The sequence below is a fragment of the Cololabis saira genome, chromosome 3 (assembly GCF_033807715.1).
Source record: "Cololabis saira isolate AMF1-May2022 chromosome 3, fColSai1.1, whole genome shotgun sequence".
In the NCBI taxonomy this organism is placed as follows: Eukaryota; Metazoa; Chordata; class Actinopteri; order Beloniformes; family Belonidae; genus Cololabis; species Cololabis saira.
This window is the reverse complement of record NC_084589.1, coordinates 27,434,036-27,452,312: the sequence shown is the minus strand read 5'-3', so window position 1 is coordinate 27,452,312 and position 18,277 is coordinate 27,434,036. Positions and strand designations below refer to the sequence as shown.

The 18,277-nt window shown below is 37.3% G+C and overlaps 1 protein-coding gene across 2 annotated transcripts; it reads right to left on the bottom strand.

Annotated features, from left to right (window-relative positions):
• Positions 1-253: 253 nt before the first annotated feature.
• Positions 254-17,944, bottom strand: kcnj14 (potassium inwardly rectifying channel subfamily J member 14). 2 transcript variants are annotated; one of them, XM_061716945.1, is made up of 5 exons: positions 17,741-17,944; positions 6,306-7,107; positions 4,103-5,717; positions 2,898-3,215; positions 254-2,744 (listed from the first exon to the last, which is right to left on the bottom strand). In XM_061716945.1, the coding sequence occupies exons 3-5, from the start codon at positions 5,162-5,164 to the stop codon at positions 2,517-2,519; spliced, it is 1,608 nt and encodes a 535-aa protein (XP_061572929.1). In that variant the 5' UTR covers positions 5,165-5,717; positions 6,306-7,107; positions 17,741-17,944; the 3' UTR covers positions 254-2,516. The 2 variants fall into 2 exon arrangements, with proteins under 2 accessions (XP_061572929.1, XP_061572928.1); XM_061716944.1 differs by having other exon boundaries at positions 4,103-7,107.
• Positions 17,945-18,277: the final 333 nt, after the last annotated feature.

Here is an 18,277-nt window from a genome sequence, read left to right as displayed (position 1 = left end):
GGTTATTATTATTATTATTATTATTATTACTATTATTATTAAAGTGAAATGTGCAATTATAGCATATCTTAAAACTGTCCATAATCCTAAAATAAATAAATAAATAAATGAACACACAAATGCACCAATGAAGGAACAAGATATGCAAATAAGTGTTGCTCTTTAAAAGCAGTATTTTGTTACCTTGTTACCATGCCCAGTGATTTAGCGAGTGAACTTTAAGCAATCAGTGACACAACTCGTTCTATTTCTTTTCGGCTTGTTTAATAAGTGAAAAAAGTGACAGTGCTTTGGGCTCTCATTACATATCATAGATGTGGAGGCAGAGTGAATGACAAGACCCTCCATCCAGCCTATAAATAGAAGATGGCCATGAAGGAAAAGTGTAAAGGGAAACACAAACATAAAACAGTATCAACACCAGTTGTAGCAGACAATGTGTTATCAATTCATACCTCAGTTCCACCTGAAGGTACAAGGGTGCATCTCTTCAAAAATACAAGTGAACCACCACAAATGAGGCATTGAGTTAAACATTTGTTGCACCTGCAACACTATTGTGCTGTTGTAGAGTTTCATATATGATATCAGCCTCTACATTTTACTCTTGTGCAAAGTACAAAGAAATAGTTCACAAGTTGTGCGTGGGATAGGTTGATTATTGGTCAACAATAAACATGTTGCACCTCACACTCATTTTTATATTTCTTTAACCAACATATTCTGTAATCAAATGCATAAATACTCATGTGGTTAGATTTAATGTAAATTATTACAAGATTATGACAAACAAAACTTTAAAAGTGCTTTGTAATATAACCATGAAGCGTAACTATTAAATAGTCTACAGTGAAAAACAGCTAAAAGCTTCTTTATTTCATCACTCTGTGCACATATTGTGATTACGCAGATACTTCGTTGAGTCAGGTTAATTATTTGTGTATTTAAACATTCTGCAAATGTTGAAGTGACAAAAAGCAACAGTAAATGCATAAAACACACACAATGAAAATACACTGTAAATACACTGTAAATACACATTTTGAGTGTGGAATAAACAGCGCTGATGAGGGGACAGTTGCATAGTCACTGATCCATCAGGAAGGCACCACCTACTAGACTGTGCTCATGTTCTGAGCCATAAACAATATGTAGTGTATTCAAACTGGGGGAAAATGACATGATTCATTGATCCATACAGAATATAGAATAATCCTTTGTGAATGTGGTGTAGATTCCAGTTCGACCATCTTCCAACTGTGAAGTCAAAGTCAGACGTTTTATAGATGCAGTAAGAGCACCCCAACATCATTACCATCTGACAATATGTCCTACTCAGTTCAGCTGAGTCATGTTCTTGTAATGTTGGGAGTGACTTACTGTCTCTGATGCAAAAGCTAAACGGAGTCACCAGGAGCAACTCTTTTTGGCTCAGATTCAGTTTCCACCATCAAGGGTCAAACAAGTGCATTAAACAAGGTTACAATGGCATAGCTCAGTTAGTACAAGAATCCAAAAATTACAGAGAAAAACACTAACATAAAATTTGAGAAGATACTGTAGATATTAGTGCAAGAAGAAAAAAAGCACAGTGATGAATGGATTATCTGCACACAGCCAGCATCATTTATCCTACAAGATCACTGCTATGATCTGAAACTCTAACATGCATGGAAGTCCTCTCAAACATTACATTAAATAAAGCAACATTTACAATATATTAACTTTTTTTCGTTCAAAGCCAACAAAGAAACAAAATATAGTACATTACATGAGAGAAAACGGCTAAAAACCGCTGCTAGTTTCCAGCTGTTTCTTCACGTAATTGTTCCGCTTTGACTCAAACAGAATACCTGCTTCAATATTCAAGTACATTCTTATCAATCTCCCAATATCACAGAAAGTGCACTATCCATACTTACCATAAGAAACTGAAGGATTGAAGTGATAAGTCAGCATCATAGTGGAAACACATTCCTGAGTAACAATGAAATTATCATTCGCTCCATACGAAAGCCACATCAAACAGATCAAACATGTCTTCAGTCAAAAAAGCCTGCAAGGGCAGTTGCAGGCTGCAGTCACTGTGTGGTGCTGTTGCATATCCCGTTAGTCAGGCAGAGCCAGATGAGCTGCTGTGGTAAGGATGGGCCAGATGTGAGGCCGAACAGACAAGATTTCAATGATACTGAAAGACTGCCAGGGCCAATCAGACAACTAGGTCAGAGTAGTGACCTTACTCATCCTGTGTTTTCCTGTTTACACATTTCCTCTCTTGGATGTTAATCTACACTTAACTACCTGTCTAAACCTCTTGACTTGCTCTTATACTAGATCTTTCTACCTTTCATATCATTGTAACTAATGCTCTTTCCTATCAGTGACTTCATTTTGGTAATTTTTTGCCTGTCTACGTGTACTCATATCCAGCTGTTTAACCACTTATGTGGCCTGGTCGTCCTAAGAGCTCTCTGTAAGCTTTCTGCCTATTTCCTTTTAAAACCTCCTCTTTTAGTTCAGTTGTAATGAAGATGTTCTGCCGAGGATGGCTTTCGAGACGGTGGGGAGGAACACTTAGGATGTTGATCTGGCTCATCCTCAGGTGAGACAAACTCCAGGGCAACTTCATTCTCATAACAAAATGAAGAATGTGAGCTTTCAGTGTCCTTCTCATCTAGTTCTTTAGCGCTGCATGATGGTGTGTTTGGAACTTCATATGTCCGATGGAAATAAGAGTAGTCCACCTGGAAACAAGGCAGGACATAAACTTTTTAGCTAAATACTAAGATGCTCAAAATGGCAACGCAAAGTTGCCTTTGTAATCAATACAACTGTGTTCAGTAAATTCAGTAAAAAAAAAAAACAACATAAAAATTCATAGAGAGCGATTTCCAAACCTGGTAGCAGTCTTTCCTCTCGAAGAGCACTGGTTCAAAGCGTTGTCCCCAGAGGATTTCTGAAGCCACATAGGAGCTACGACACTGAGTGGTCATCGCTGTGGCCTCCACCATACCCTCAAGTATGACCACCACCTCCAACTCAGAGTCATTCTCCAGAGTTTTTTGGTCCATCTCAAAAAAAGGTGACTCTTCATTGATTTCATGGACAATTGTCACAGGTGACACCAAAAAGATGCGGTCGGTACCATTGTCAAAGCCAACGTTGATGTCATCGTTGTCGAGTGGGAGGTATTCTCCCTCTGGTGTCACCCGAGGCTGAGGGCAACGTGGGAACAGAGAGTGAAATAAAGTCACTGCACATGATTGAAATTGTCATTATCTTTTTCATGTGATATAATTATTAAATAAATGCCAGAAAATTATATCCAAGAGTGATCAAACAAAAGCTACACTATAATAAGGAACCAAGAGGCAATAGTAATTGTAACAATTAAAAAGCTAACAGAAAAAAAAGTGCTGAATTTAAGTTCTGATTGTGACCCAGAGATAGATTTTTTTGGCTAAGCTAAATCTGACATACAAGTCACATCATTAGTGTCTACATAACTACATCTAACTCTAACATTTTGGATTTTATTTCTGCGATCCTCATAAACTTAATCCCACCTACTCCGTTTGGTCTTTTACTATGATATTGCTATTAAGAGAAATACAATTGTTTTCACTATAGTGTCAATGCTCCACACATTTAGTCCTTCTGGAATATCTGTAGAATACGCACATGCACTCACACAAAGCAATGATGACAAAAAGCTCACATAAAAAAGGAGCAATTTTTAACGCTAACCCAAACACAAGGACACTCATATTTATACGCAGAGAACAATGATCTAACCCACATAGGAACACGCTGCAAGCAAAAACAAGATGATGAAGGACAATGGTTTTCAGTTAAGAACTGTGGGCAAATTAATCCATGTTAAATCTTCCAAACCCCTGAGGGACAATAAAACAAGCTCTCATTAACTTCGGTTCACGGAACGCAGGCCAGATGGTCTAAGCACTCTCTTTCTTTCCATCTCCGTAATGCAACCTTTTTTCCCCTCTACCACTTTTTCGCAGCGACAACCCCTTTGGTACGTCATACATTCTGACCTTTTGCTTAGTTGACTATGGCTTTCATTCATCTTTCCTCCACTTACCTTCAGAAGTTGTGCTCTGACATGTGCCTCTACCAGGTGACTCTTGCGTAGGTTTCCAACCCGCCACATCATGCAGAGTTTACCATCTCTCAGTGCCACCACGGCTGTTTCAGAGAACACCAGCGTCTCGTTGCGCTTCTTGGGCTTGGCAATCTTGGCCATGACTGCCCCGATGATGAAGGCGTCAATAATGCAGCCCACAATGCACTGCAAAACGACCGCCAACACCGCCAGGGGACATTCTTCGGTCACGCTTCTGAATCCGTAACCAATGGATGTCTGTGTCTCCAAGGAGAGCAGGAAGGCCCCCATGAAGCTGTTCACTTGGAGGAAGCATGTCTCCACAACCACTGCCTCTCTATCAAACTCTCCTCCAGAACCGGCTTCTCCTGATCCCAGAGAGGAACCTGAGCTGGGGGTAAGCTGAATGGAGAGGTCCCCATGCGCAGAGGCAATGAGCCAGAAGACAAAGCCAAAAAGCAGCCAAGAGAGTACGAAGGAGAGGGTGAAGATGACCAGCATCCAGCGCCAGCGGATGTCCACGCAGGTGGTGAAGAGGTCGCTGAGATACCGCTGGCCCCTCTCGCTCATGTTGACGAAGGTGACGTTGCAGCGTCCGTCCTTGCCCACAAAGCGCTGTCGGGGCCGGCGACTTGAGCGCCTGTTGCGCCGGCGGCTGGTGGTGGAGGGGGAAGAGAGTGAACCCTGGTCTGATGAAAAACAGCCTTTCCCTCTCCCTCCTACACCACTGCTTTTCTTATTCTTTGGTTCTGAGCATAGTCTTCCTGTTGTCACTACACCTTCTCCTCCTGCATCTCTCCCAGCTGACTCTCCAATGGCACTCTGCCTCCGTGCATTGTTGGCGTTGCTCTGAAGTGGTAGTGGTTTACCGTTGAGGGCATGGATCGGGGAGCAATTGGATGGGGTCCCTGACCCCGATGGGCTCCCTCCGAGCCCTGCGGTATCTGCAGCACTCTGTGCCAGCCTCATTACTTCCTCCTCCTCCACTGGCCCATCCACCACAGCACTGAAGCGACGTTTTACACGTGCCGCTCCCATCATCTGTGATTGAATTTCAGTATTTTTCTGTTTAACTTGATGGTAATTAAGTACGTTGACAAAGTCAGTGAAGTTATGTGTACTATTACCAACGCGATCCTTCCATTCTGTCTTGATTAGGGGGATAATTTCCAGTCCAACAAGAGGATTACACCCTTCAAGGCCATTAGTCAGTGACTTTTTTCAGCTTTCACAACGTGTAGTTCTGATTCCAGTGTAGTCTATTTCCTCAGCAAATATAGGCTTTCTTGGAGGTTTATATGCATTCACTAACAGTAATGTACTTAAATTACACTGAAGGGATGCAATAAGATAGAGGGAAAAGAAGGGTGTCATGAATAGCTAAAAGCTATGTGGCTCATGTGCAGTAATTCATTCAAAAGGTTGGGTCATACTGACTTCAGCATACATTACAGAGGAGCATGCAGGATTGGGTTTTTTCCTATAAAAACAATACAAGGAACGTTTTGAGGAACATGTTTGCAACATGCAGTCAAAAGAGAAAAGAAAATCATGCAAAATCTTACGATCAACGTTTTTTGCAGTTTTGCAAATCCTTTGGTTTGGGCATAAGGATATAAAAAAAATGAAGTCAAATCAAAGTATTTTTTCAATTAATTATTCTGTGTAAATAATTGTCCACACAAAAACAAATACAGTGCTTGTAAATTAAAATAATAAGTAGCAGCGCGTAACATATTGATTTCAGCTAAGTGTAACTATTCTTTAAATGTGGTATTATTGAAACATAATAATTTCTTTCCTGTAAAAGGGAGCCAACAGAAAGACATATTGTGTTTGCCTGTTCCCTCTCATGTAACTGCTTTCACAATTTCACATTTCTTTTCTAAGTGTCTGTATATCTCTTTCATGGCCATTGTGAACTTGTTTTGTGTACTGACTGATGTGTGTGAAATAGTGAGCTGAACAACACAACTTTTAACAATTACCTGTCACAGTCACCGTCTCAGAGCAGACAAACCTCATTGCCGCTAAGCATTACAGCTGAGACATCACTAATACTTGACAACAAAAGGGAAGGGCAGTAACATGGAAAGGTTACTAGGATCTATCTCAAGTGACTAGTGTTTTTAGATTTAGGCTGGCAATTTAAATGCAGGAAAAAGGTAAGTACACAAATCACCTTAGGAAGTGTTCTGCATTTGTTGGGGGTCAGGTGCCAAGGCTGATAAATCGGGTGCTCGCCACAGAAGGAGAAGAGCCCAGAAGTACTGCAGAAATAAGCTGGCAAAGAGTTTAACTACCTTTGTGGATTGAAGTCTCTTAACCAGCATCTCTGTTTGAGCCTCATCACAAAGGTCTACTTGAGCATCTGAAAGATTTCCTTAGAACAAAAAAGATAATAAAATGCAGAGGCCACATGAAAATGGCAACTTGCGTGAAAATCTTTGAAGTAAAAACTATTATCTAACATGCATGCAAATATGAACAAAATTTCTTAGTATACTTAAATGTTAAAATTAAGCAAGGAAAATTTGCTTTTTATATGTGTTTACCTTTCCTGACTATTGCCAGAAGTACTGAGGTATTAATAGTAATATCAAATCATAGGAACCACGGGACAGAAACAGTCCCTAAACCATAACAGTGCATTACTGGAAGTTCAAATAAAGCAGCAAAACAACAGATGTGGAACAAGACCCGTAGAGGAAAACACAAAAGTCTACAACAAATGAAAATGGGGGAAAAGATCCCTCCTGAAGTGAGAAGTGACGTAAGGGTTCATCTTCACTTGTCTGTTGACCTCCCCATGTTTCATAAAATAGTTTTCCTGATGCCACAAGGAGCAGGGAATTCCAGGAGAAAGTATATATAAGAAAGTCGTCTGGCAGTCCTCTTCCCTTTATTCAAGTTTCAGTGTTCATGTTATATCCCTTCGCATTAGGAACTCCATTCCTTTTTTGCTGCCAGTCTTGAAATCAAGCCTGATCAAACAAAAAGAGAGGGAAAATGTGAGAAATTACTCACAAAGTTATTCCAAAAATTACACATTTTAATAGCAGTGGTAAAATAACAACATTTAGGTGAAAGAAAAAGTACATTGTCTTTCAAGTCTTATCTATATGGATGACATAATTAAAAAAAATCATCTGGCCCATAACAGATTTTAAAATCAGGTGAATAGTCTACAACTTCAGATAAAAAGATACAGTTTGGCAGTTTGATGAGTATTGAGATGTATATTAACACAATACCAAAATGGAGAGACATTAGCAATATTTTAAGAGAAACACTTCTTCACTCTATTTATCAATCTAGAAAAGATTACAAGGCTGTTTGTAAATAATGTTGAGTCCACCATTCTAAAGTGATAAAGAAAATATCCAAGACCATTGTCCATCTTCCCAGGTAAGGACTTCTAAGCAAGTTCACCACAAGGTCAGATTGTGCAATGCTCAGAGAAATTGGGGGGAGAAAAAGGGAATTGCAATTCAGTTTGCACAGGCTTTAGTAAGTATTTAAAGTAAAAAAAAAGAAAACGTTTTTCTTTAATTTTACAGCATAGGATCTGGGCACACTGCAGTCATTGAGGCAACCATGAATTCATCTGTATACTGCAACATTCAAGACTAAAGCAAGTCTTTGTCTGAGGGTCTGGGGTCATGAAATGGAAAGATTCCAAACACGTCAACAAATCCACAAGATAATAACTGAAAAAGAACAAAGTCATGGTGTTACAATGGCCCAAAGTCCAGACGCAGGAGAGAACTTTACATAAATGATTGCCTACAAACTTAAACAATAAACAATAAACAATAAACTGAAACAGCTTTGTAAAGATGTGAGCAAAAATTCAATATGAAAGAGTGATAATGAAACACAGAAAACAATTACTTCAATTTGTAGTTGGCCATGTCTTTGAACAACAATTACTTTTCTATCTCCGCTAATGCTTTGACACTTATAACTTACACATACTTTGCACCTCTTCTCCTGTTTTATACAGTAAATAAGATGAATGTGTTTTACTTTATTAAAGCTTGAATATTGTTCCTAAATTGTAATTCTTATTGAATAAAACCGTTAAAGTGTTAAATGACTAATAAAACTGTTAAAGTGTTAAATTACTAAATGCGATTTTTAACGTAAAGGTGTCTGGTCAAGCTATTGAATGATGAGTTTTTTTTGTGGTTTTTTTTACTACTCAAGATCTTTATTGACCTTTCAGCTGACTCAAGATTTTGTACACATCCTGGAAGAGACACATTTCTGCAAATCTTGAGACAATGAAATTTCCGTAGAAGTATAGGAGGCAGCTTGGAAGACGTTTTTTCTGCTGCATGGAACCATGATCATCAGAAGCATGCTCAAGTAGTGGATGGCCTGAGAGTAGTCTTTGCCTTTTTATTGATTATTAGCAACATATTGATAGATATTGTACAAAACCATCAAATTATTCAGAGACACCAGTAGTAGATTTCTCATAAACAGTTAAGAAGGGGTGCTAAACTTTATAAAATCTGTTTTCAGAACCTCAGACAGTAAATGTAATCTTTTCTAAGTCCATACACAACATAATATATAATATATATTATTATTATTATTATTATTATTATTAACATAACACCTCATCTAGTGTGATTGTAAAGAGGGAGCCGGACCTTTCCACCTCTCCTGGCAATTAGTGATGAAAATTAATTAATTAAATTATTAAATTAAATGATATATATGATATGATAAATGATATAATAATTAAATGAGAGCATTCTTTGTGTGAAAAGTGGTAAGTCCATCTCTGGCATAACTCCAAAGACAGTGGATAAAGGATTTGGCTCAATCTAACAGTGCAAAACTTAAGATATACAACGGAAAACTGACTTCTAGAAATTAGTCAGAGAGGGACAAGACCAAAACATGTGGATTAATGTCGCAGGTGCACTTCTACACCAGTCACATGTTGGGTCCATATTTGGGTAAATGTGCACCAGTTTAACTTTAAAGAGGTGTACCCAGTGGACAACTTTAAATTGCAGATGTGTGTGGCCAACATATATTGAGGATTAATGCACGCACAGTCTTGGATTGTTTCCCTATGGACACTCTTAACCCTGAAGAATCAAAGGTTTTCTTAAGTTTATCAAGAAACTGTGAGGAAAAAAACAGAAAAATATTCTATTTGAATCTCTTGACATCTGTATATTCTGAATATAACTTATGTTGTGTTCTGTTATGTTGTGTTCTGTTGATTTAGAGCTGACCCAAAGACAGTTGCATCTACATTGTTAAAATAATAAAGAGAATACTGGTGATCTATTTTATCTTTGATCTTTTGTTGTTTATAATATAGCTCCAGAATATTACTGACCGGGCCATTCCAATTTTAAGCAAAAGCAGTTGAGATGTCCAAGGAGTTCAAGTTTTGATGAAGACAACAGATGAAATCCAGCTCTACATGGAAGGGAACTCTTTTTGGGTATGCCACCAAGTCATCCACGATGAATAATATGCTGAATTTAAGACTACAGGCAGTAAGAGGTAGGGATTGGGATTGGCTACAGATGTGACTGAGATAATGACTGAGGACTGGAATAAACCTGAACACTAAGTTGGTTATGGGTAAAGAGGGAGAGTGCTGATGTAAAGTGATGTGCAGTGGATTACAGCTGCACTCGTGACTCCTGTAATCTCACCAAGGGTTTTGCTAATCCTCAGATTACTTACATAACTTTTCCATAAAGAACAACACTCAGGTATGGTATGTAATGGAATTCAAAGGGTTTATTAATTTAAGAAAAAATGAGAGACAAGATCAAATTTTATTGATCCGTTAAGTTCAGTTGTTGATGCAACTAAAAGATATTAAATAAAAATCAAGTGAAACAACATACAAGTAAAAATATGAGAACAATCTTCTATTTCTATTCACAGTTTTCTAACTTAATTTTTTAATCACAATTAGTCTAAATATTGTCATGGTTAACTTGCAATTAATCACACAAATATATATAATTTTCTTTGTGTTCTGTTAAGTTAAACAAAAATCTAAATCAAATTGCAATAATACAGGAGCTCACAATAATCTTTGCTTTAAGCAAATGGTTGTTGTTGCACTATTATAAGTCAAAAACATGTCCATAAAAGCCTAGAAAGGGCAAACTTTGGTCCAAAATCCAACAACTAATGTTGATCTGAGTAATTCTAACAGATTAAGGTTCAATTAAACATTCCCTGTTTTGAAGCAGTTTTTAATAAACGCATTTATACCCGAGTTAAAAAAACCCATGACACATCACCTCCATGACTACTCTGAGAGGGGTACATTTTTTTGTACCACATAAGGTGAATTTATATAAAGAAATACATGTATTTATAATATGAGGCACACCCTTATGATTGACAGTTGACTCAGCCAATGGCTAGCCATCATCACTTTATTATACTACTAACCCAGGGTCAGCTAAACAGAGCAGTAATTTCTGATTTCCTCACAGATGACATGTGATGTGGGATATTCGATAAACGTCTACTGCCAGCCCTGCAGCTCCTGACATGGGTCGGTTGGTATCTAGCTAACTTTCACATAAGATGGGCATGTTCCCATCGGCTTCCAGAGCAACGCGGTGACACACCGTATGAGGAAAAAGTATATATTCTTTATTTTTTATTGTATTTTACAGTCTACAAGAAAAAGAGCCCCCAAATATGCTCTTCAGAAAATCAATGTATCACGTTACTAATGGTTTGTGCATTTTAAATTATAGTACACCCCAATCTCTTTTTGTGTCTCCAAACAAAAGCAGATTGGGCTGAGGGATCTATTTCTTTAAATGTGTGTGCATTAATCCTGTGTTAAAAAAATTGCGGTGTTAAATACACATTAATGCATTAACTTTGACAGTCAAATTATGCCCTAATATCATGTAACGCAACCAGATCCTTGAGGTTCAAGTGGGTTTGGAGTTGATTCCAAGTGTAGGGAGCAGCATACCTAAACGTCTTTTTCCTCGTCTCACTTCAAATTTTAGGTACAGTTAATAGTATCAAGTCTTGGGACCGTGACAGTATCCACCAGGGCTTTTTTTCTAAGATCTATGTCTGTTGGTAGGATGGAAGAACACCAAGAATAGCTTTGTTAATTAATTTATGCCAGTGTCTGAGTCTACGGGAGGACAAAGAAGTCTATCCAGCCCAAGCATCAAAGTACAATGGTGGGTAACACATATACTGTATATCGCATCTCTGTAGTCAAACACAAACATAAAAGTAGCAGAGAGAAGACTTTTTTTTTCTTTTTTTTGGGATTCAAAAGAGAAGCAAGAATACAAAACATCCCGCGAGGGGGCGGCACAGGGGATTAGCACACCTGCATTTCCAGTTTTACCACAAATCTTGAAGGCAAGAAGACAAGATTCAGCTTCATCTCAGTCTTCCAGATGTATGTGTACTCTGCAGCTGCAACAAAATACGCCAACTCTTGCTTTTTCTTCAACCGAGTATATAATCACTGTAAAATGTCCTCCAACTCTGTCCTTGATTTTCTTAATTAATTAATTAATTAATTAATTTTGAATTAGTAACTTCAACTCTTCTCTTCAAGTTGTGAGGTGAGACTGGAAATGCCCAGGTCTGCTAACCCCCTGTGCCACCCCGTCATATGATGTTTTACAGTTCTCAGGTTACTAATATTGATTTAAAAAATAAATAAATATAAACTTTAGTCAGTTGTTCAACATGCAGCACAACAGAGAGCATGGTCAAAATCCCTAAGTATCTATGTTGTCAAACTAGCTCGTTCTCAATCTCCTTAGCCCTCGAAAGTAGAGACGGACGAAAGATCCAGGGACGGATTTTGCCTTTGATAATACCAGAGTTTTGTTATGTTGCTATTTAGGATTAGTTGCAACCCACACAAGGTGTGTTGAACAACATTAAAAGCTTGTTGTATATAAGGCCTGACAATGTCTAGAAGCAATACAGTGTATTACTATGCTGAAGGAATGAAATGGAAGGCAATAAAAAATGTTAAGCTGATACTGTAATGAACCAATGTGTGAAGAATGGGTCATGACCTTGGCGTCACAACAATAGTCCCTGCCAGCACATCAACAAATGAACAAGCTCTCAGGTCTGCTATCTGCTACTGCTCTGACGTGTCGACAAGAGTGGTGGGAGAAGTGATGAAGGGAGACTATGTGTATTAGTGTGTGAGTGTAAAGGTAAAATGTGAGTCTGTGAGTCTTCATGTTGTCACACCTTACTGTGATGAGGTGACAAATATCTGAAATGACTAATCACAGAACTACATTCACGGAGCAGTACATGGAAAAAATTTTTCATGTACAGTTGACATGCAGGCCTTCCATATATGAAGAAGGCTGGGAGGTAGGCCAGACTATAAATGTACGTGGATTCTTTAATAAGATTTATCTCTAATTATATAGAAAGTAATCTCACTGTTTAAAATTACAAGTTTTTGTTTGTGTACATGAGTTTCATTCAAACAGTGCTGAAAAAACTGTAATGCCTTTGTTTCCAAAAATATATTGCTCATAAAATTTTTTTTTAATGGATTATTGACCACATTTTGTTCCTAAAGTTTTAAAATGTATATCTGTAAAAGTTTTCTGTCATCTCCTGATGTGTGATCTAAGTGTTCCTTTATTTTTGAGCAGCACATGATCACTTCGACTGTGATGCCAGCAAAAATGGTTGCAAATGGTTACACAATTTCCACTGAAGGCAAAAAAAGTTTCAGATTTTTGGTTGAATGACATCTGCTCAATAGTTCAGAGCCTCATTTGGTACGAGTTTTGTTTGATAATGAAACACATATTCTTGACAGAACTGTATGGCCGGCGGGTCAATTTAGGCACATATACTACAGCGTCATGAAGTATTAATATGTGCTGAAAGAAAAATAAATCAGTTGACTCAACATACTTAGGGATACTGTTTCAAGTTCAGTTCTGTAAATTGTTTACATTGGCTGCTGTTTTGAATAAGGTCGATTTTAATGGCAGTGTTCAATGACAGTGCCTTATTAGATTTCCTGAGGGCATGTGTGCAGATTTATGTCTGCTTTTAATGCAAATACACTTGATTGTCTAAAGATTCCTGCCTTCCAATGTTATAGTTCCATAAACCATTGCATACTATATTTTTTCACATTCTCAATCTTTATATGACTTTTATATGCAATAAATGTTGAAGAATTCAAATTCTTTGCCATTTAGAATTGTGTCATTTCCCAGATTAAGAACTTTTTCTCCAGTGTACCATTTGTTTACTTTTTTATTCTTTTCTTTTTGCACAATATTTAAATTCATACTGTATTTGCTGCAGTCTTTTGTAAAAAAAAAAAAAAAAAAAAAGGTCCTGGCCTCAAATTGCAAATGAGCAAATATTTTTCAGAAAAAATATCACATTTCTTAATTTTAACATTTTAAGAGTTGTCTTTGAAGTATCCCACCTTAAAAAAAGTGGCTTTGCAGCTACAGCTCTAGTGTTTGAGGCAAATGAACTAGAAGGGAATGCAAAAGATGACGCCAATTTGAGGCCAGTCTGACTGAATTACAACTGTGACTCTACGACATTAACCCAATAACCTGGAGAAGCACAAGGCTTTAATTATTGCATTCTTTGTCCTCATACAATACCACAATGATGCAACCACCTATCTTTCATGTTTTCTCTCCCTCTGCCACCTCCCCTGTCCTCTTTCTATCCAGATTATCTGACCATATTATGATGTTATATTGACAGATTAAGTCTGCAAAGGATATGATTTAAGTGTCATTGGCAAAGTTACTGAGTATACTTTATTCTGCACCGTCACTCTCGTTACCTCTCATTTCAGATGACTGATCTGTCAATTACCTATCCAAATGAAAATAAAGTACAACTGAGTAAGTAATAATTACAACCTGTTTTGCTGTATGAATTGTTCATTTTCTTCAGTGGGTTGATACATGAGGAGTTAAATCAACAGTGAGTGCACATGTACAACCTAGAACATGGACGGCAGAATGCAAATGTGGAGCCATCAATACCTCATATTGATCTGTGGAGGTTAAAAAACAGGGCACATATTTGGTGTCTCTCTCTCTCCCTCTGTGTGTCACATGGCTCACATTCAAACCTATTTCTATCATTCTTTTTTCATTTAAGCTTGGTTAATCTATTCAACCTTACTTCACGAGGCAGATATTAATCATGTTTTAAGCATAGAAAAGGGCTTTTGCAGAAGATCTCAAAGCAAAGCCTGAAAAAATCAAATATATGCACAAGCACACGAAATTACTACAGCGACCTTTCCTCGAACTGATCTAAACAGTTCATATTGTTTCAGTATTTGCAGCTGATGGCTAAAGGATCAGAGCACCAGACACCGATGGGAATAAAATCCAACTGAATGCTAGGTGATATTAGGATTGAGTATTGTCTGACTCACATGGAACTGTTCAAAAAAGGTGAAATCAATCCAACAAGGCTCTACATCGTCTTTTTTTATTCTATACAGTTGTCTTTCTTGTCTCAAGACCTGGTAACTGCATTATCTATAATGCAGCCCAGCAGTCACCATTTCAGGCTGAGATTCTGAGCTGTTATTGTAATACTCTAATGCAGCCTGGAGCCACCAGACTTAAAGAAACACATAGATGTCACACGCCCTCATAAAACACCACAGGGACCAGTAAAGTTTTCAATGACATCCAAAACATGCTGCATTCGCTTTGCACAGTGGTATGTGTATTAATCTAATGTAGATAGAGGTTATTTGGAAATGCGTGTAATTTAAACACGAGGCCAGACTGTATTAGATGAAATTTAGGTATGGATTTGGTTATATCGTTTGTTGAAAAACTCACACACACATAAAAACACACTCTTCTGAAAACACTTTGGCACTCAGCCTTATTCCCTCTAATTGAAAACGTTTCTGCTGCGTGCAGTGCAGAGGTCATTGCCTGATGACGGCCAAATCTTAATCTGGTCAGTCAAGATGGTGCTGGCTGCAGTGCGCTAGTTAAAACTCAAGAAAACCCTTCACTAATTAATTAAATATTCAGATCTCTGCAACACACACACTCAGCACTGATTGGGTTAAAGCCGGCATCGATATATTCAGACTGCTTTTCCTTTCTTTTTGGTTAAAACCTTATTTCCCCAAAGAATGAAAACAGATTATTTCTGCGAACTGTTGCTATGCTGTAATTCGACTTATTACACAGCAAGCTTTTACTTTTGTTGCTTCCAGTTGTAAAACTAAATTAAGTAAAGTTTGTTTAGACTTTGTGCGTGGACTCAACAAAAAAAAACATTAAATGAAAAAAAGTTGGACACAGTGATTTATCAATTGAAACAGAAAAGAAAACATAGTTGTTGTAAAATTTTGAAGCCTTAGCATGAAACTTAAAAATTAGGTCCAAAAACAGAACAGAAATATGTGTAATTTAAACTGTCTGCATGGAGGACTCAAAAGCAACTCTGGGTGACCTTTGAGGTAATTCCTCGTTGTTTTTTTTTAAACAAGAACAGTGTGATATTGTTGCACAGAGTGGTACGGACTATTATTTAAGTCCAACACATGATGCTAAACCTCCAGTGCTGTGTGAAGACAGTATTTTAAAACTTTTGTTCTACTATTTCTATGCCATTTTAAGTTGCATAAACCCATACTATACTGCTTATTACATTATGGGATTATTTAATCTTCACAGTGTAACATCAAATCGATTAAACAACTAGACTATCAAGGTTATTATGATTACTGAGTTATTGGGTTTTTTACTGCCTGTTGGCATGGCATTTTATTTTCAAAAAGTTACACATCAAATAAAGACTTTCATCCAATGTCATCCAATTTTTTTTATTTGTGAATTAACCATCCCCTAACCTTGTTCTTGTTTTTTGAGCAATATGCTTGGAGTGTTTCATGGAAATAAAATGTTTCTGATTCAAAAAAAACTCTTTAGAGGTTATCGACATATGGTGAAGGGCATATAGAACTAAATAAAGAGTGCAGCACTTTCTCTGGGCAGCAACATGTGGTTAATCTTCTCTGATCTTATCTCAGTAATGTGCAGTGTCACATTACACTTTATCCTGTAGCATTCTGACTGGACGTTTAAATGTTTTGTCTTAATACCTGACTGATCAGTAAACTTTAAGATGTTGCTTATAAGAGTCATATCAGGGATCTACTTGGCTAGCTATATTTTTTAAAGCACATACATATTTGCTAAAGGAAATAGGAAATTGTTCTTTTACATCAGATTGTTCTTCTGCTGTTCACATGGCTAATCACATCCTACTATTATTCATCTGTCCCAGGAAATCTAAACACACTACGGTGCAAGTCCATGTCAACAGCATATCATGAAATTATGAGCTGTTTTTCGAAATCTGATCAGAACATCCAACCAAACTTAAGCTTAATGAGTTAAAGGCCAATTTATGATTAAACAATCCAATCCATGACAATAGTAGACAAATATGCACGGCCAGTTTAGTGCAATAGACCATTGATTAATAAATAAATAAATAAATAAATATATTTTAAAAAGGGGCACTTAATTTTTACATATTCATCAAATTATTCAGCCATCTTGACCAACTGGGTTTTGGGAGAATGGGTGTGTTTTTTTAAAACAGTTCATTAGAAGTTGCTCCAAACTAGAACTGTAAATTAAATGCAGTTGCTTTTTTTAATAGAGACTCCATTTTTGAAGCAAAAAGTCAAGTCAAGTCAAGTCAAATCAAGTCTCACAAAATACAATATGCAAACTTAAAACAGAATTGTGTGGGAAGAGACTGCTGTCATCTTAATCCTGCTTTTGTGACCTCTTTACCTCATGTGCTTTCCTGAGAAATCCTGAGCCATGCCTTGCCGCTTGATTTAAAGTTATCCATCAGTGCTGACACAGCTCCATACTTTGAGGAGTAAAACCGAAACAGCACTTATAAAATCACTGTGGCTACTGTAACCTACACCTTCTCAATGTTGAGAGGAATTACATAATTTTTAAACACATTTCAGAAGACAGATGGGATTCCTATTAGGTCATAGGAACTGTTAAAAACAGAAAAGGATTAACGTCTAAATCATCAGGCCACCCCAAGCTCTGTGGGCACCTTATCTGTTCAGAACTCTCTCCCATTTGCTTCTTTGCATCTTTTTATTTTTTTCCCCCAATTCTCCAACCCTGATCTAAAGGCTACATTGTCAAGGAAACATTTACCATACATTGATGGAATGTAGATAGCTTTAAAAATTGTTTAAGCATGTTTTTACAAGCCAAAAGTAGTAATTTTAATCAATAAATGTCCAAATGCTGGGTCAAACTTTGCAGTCAGTCATACACTAAAGTCCTTTTTGGAGCCAACAGTAACTCCACCAACCACAACTCATACGCAGGTGACTAATGCAGTAATGTCACTGTAATATAATAAAGAATAATAGTTTTCAGTCCAAGTTCACAGTCTGCCTTTGGAGAACAACATAAATGTCAAAGTCGACGATAATAACAATGATAATAAAAATAATAATAATAAAAGACGTAAGCCAGAAGTGGAGTCCAAACAAGTCCATTTGTAGTTAAATTTCGGAGCACTTACCCTCTGTTGACATTTGCTGCCCTTTAAATCAGCGCGACATTATTTTCTTCTAATTTTTAATGCAAATCTTTCTTAACAAAGCAGTTAAGAAAACAAAGAAAGAGTAAAAGAAGAAGCAAAAAGCAAAAAGGATGAGGAAAGTACTGCGCCAGACGCCCTGTACTGGCGGACTGTCGGCGAGCGCTCAGGTCGCTGCTGCGCGCTCCCGCAGCTGTGCCGTGTATCCAGATGAGAGGCTGGCATGCGCGCCGCCACACTACCTACTACTACTTTAAAACAAATCTATTCATTTAAAATTAAATTTACATTTACATTATTTGACTAATTCCAACTTGTTCCACTTGTTTTATGTTTGTATTTATTTATAATCTAACTATCCATGATGAACAGTTAATGGCAAAAATGAGTCCCACTATTTCCTGTCCATAGTGTAACCCACATTGATCAATAATGGGATTAATAGGTTTCTGCCTCTTTTTTAACGTATACAAACAATTACAGTTAAATATGGCCTCATAACCATAATTACCTCAATAA

What these genes read in the sequence shown, in the direction of transcription:
- kcnj14 (XM_061716944.1), bottom strand. Translation starts at nt 5,164, where the DNA reads ATGATGGGAGCGGCACGTGTAAAACGTCGCTTCAGTGCTGTGGTGGAT. An exon ending in TCAGAGCACAACTTCTGAAG is followed by an intron (nt 3,216 to 4,102) that starts GTAAGTGGAGGA and finishes CGTTGCCCTCAG; the next exon opens with CCTCGGGTGACACCAGAGGG. An exon ending in AGAGGAAAGACTGCTACCAG is followed by an intron (nt 2,745 to 2,897) that starts GTTTGGAAATCG and finishes CCTTGTTTCCAG; the next exon opens with GTGGACTACTCTTATTTCCA.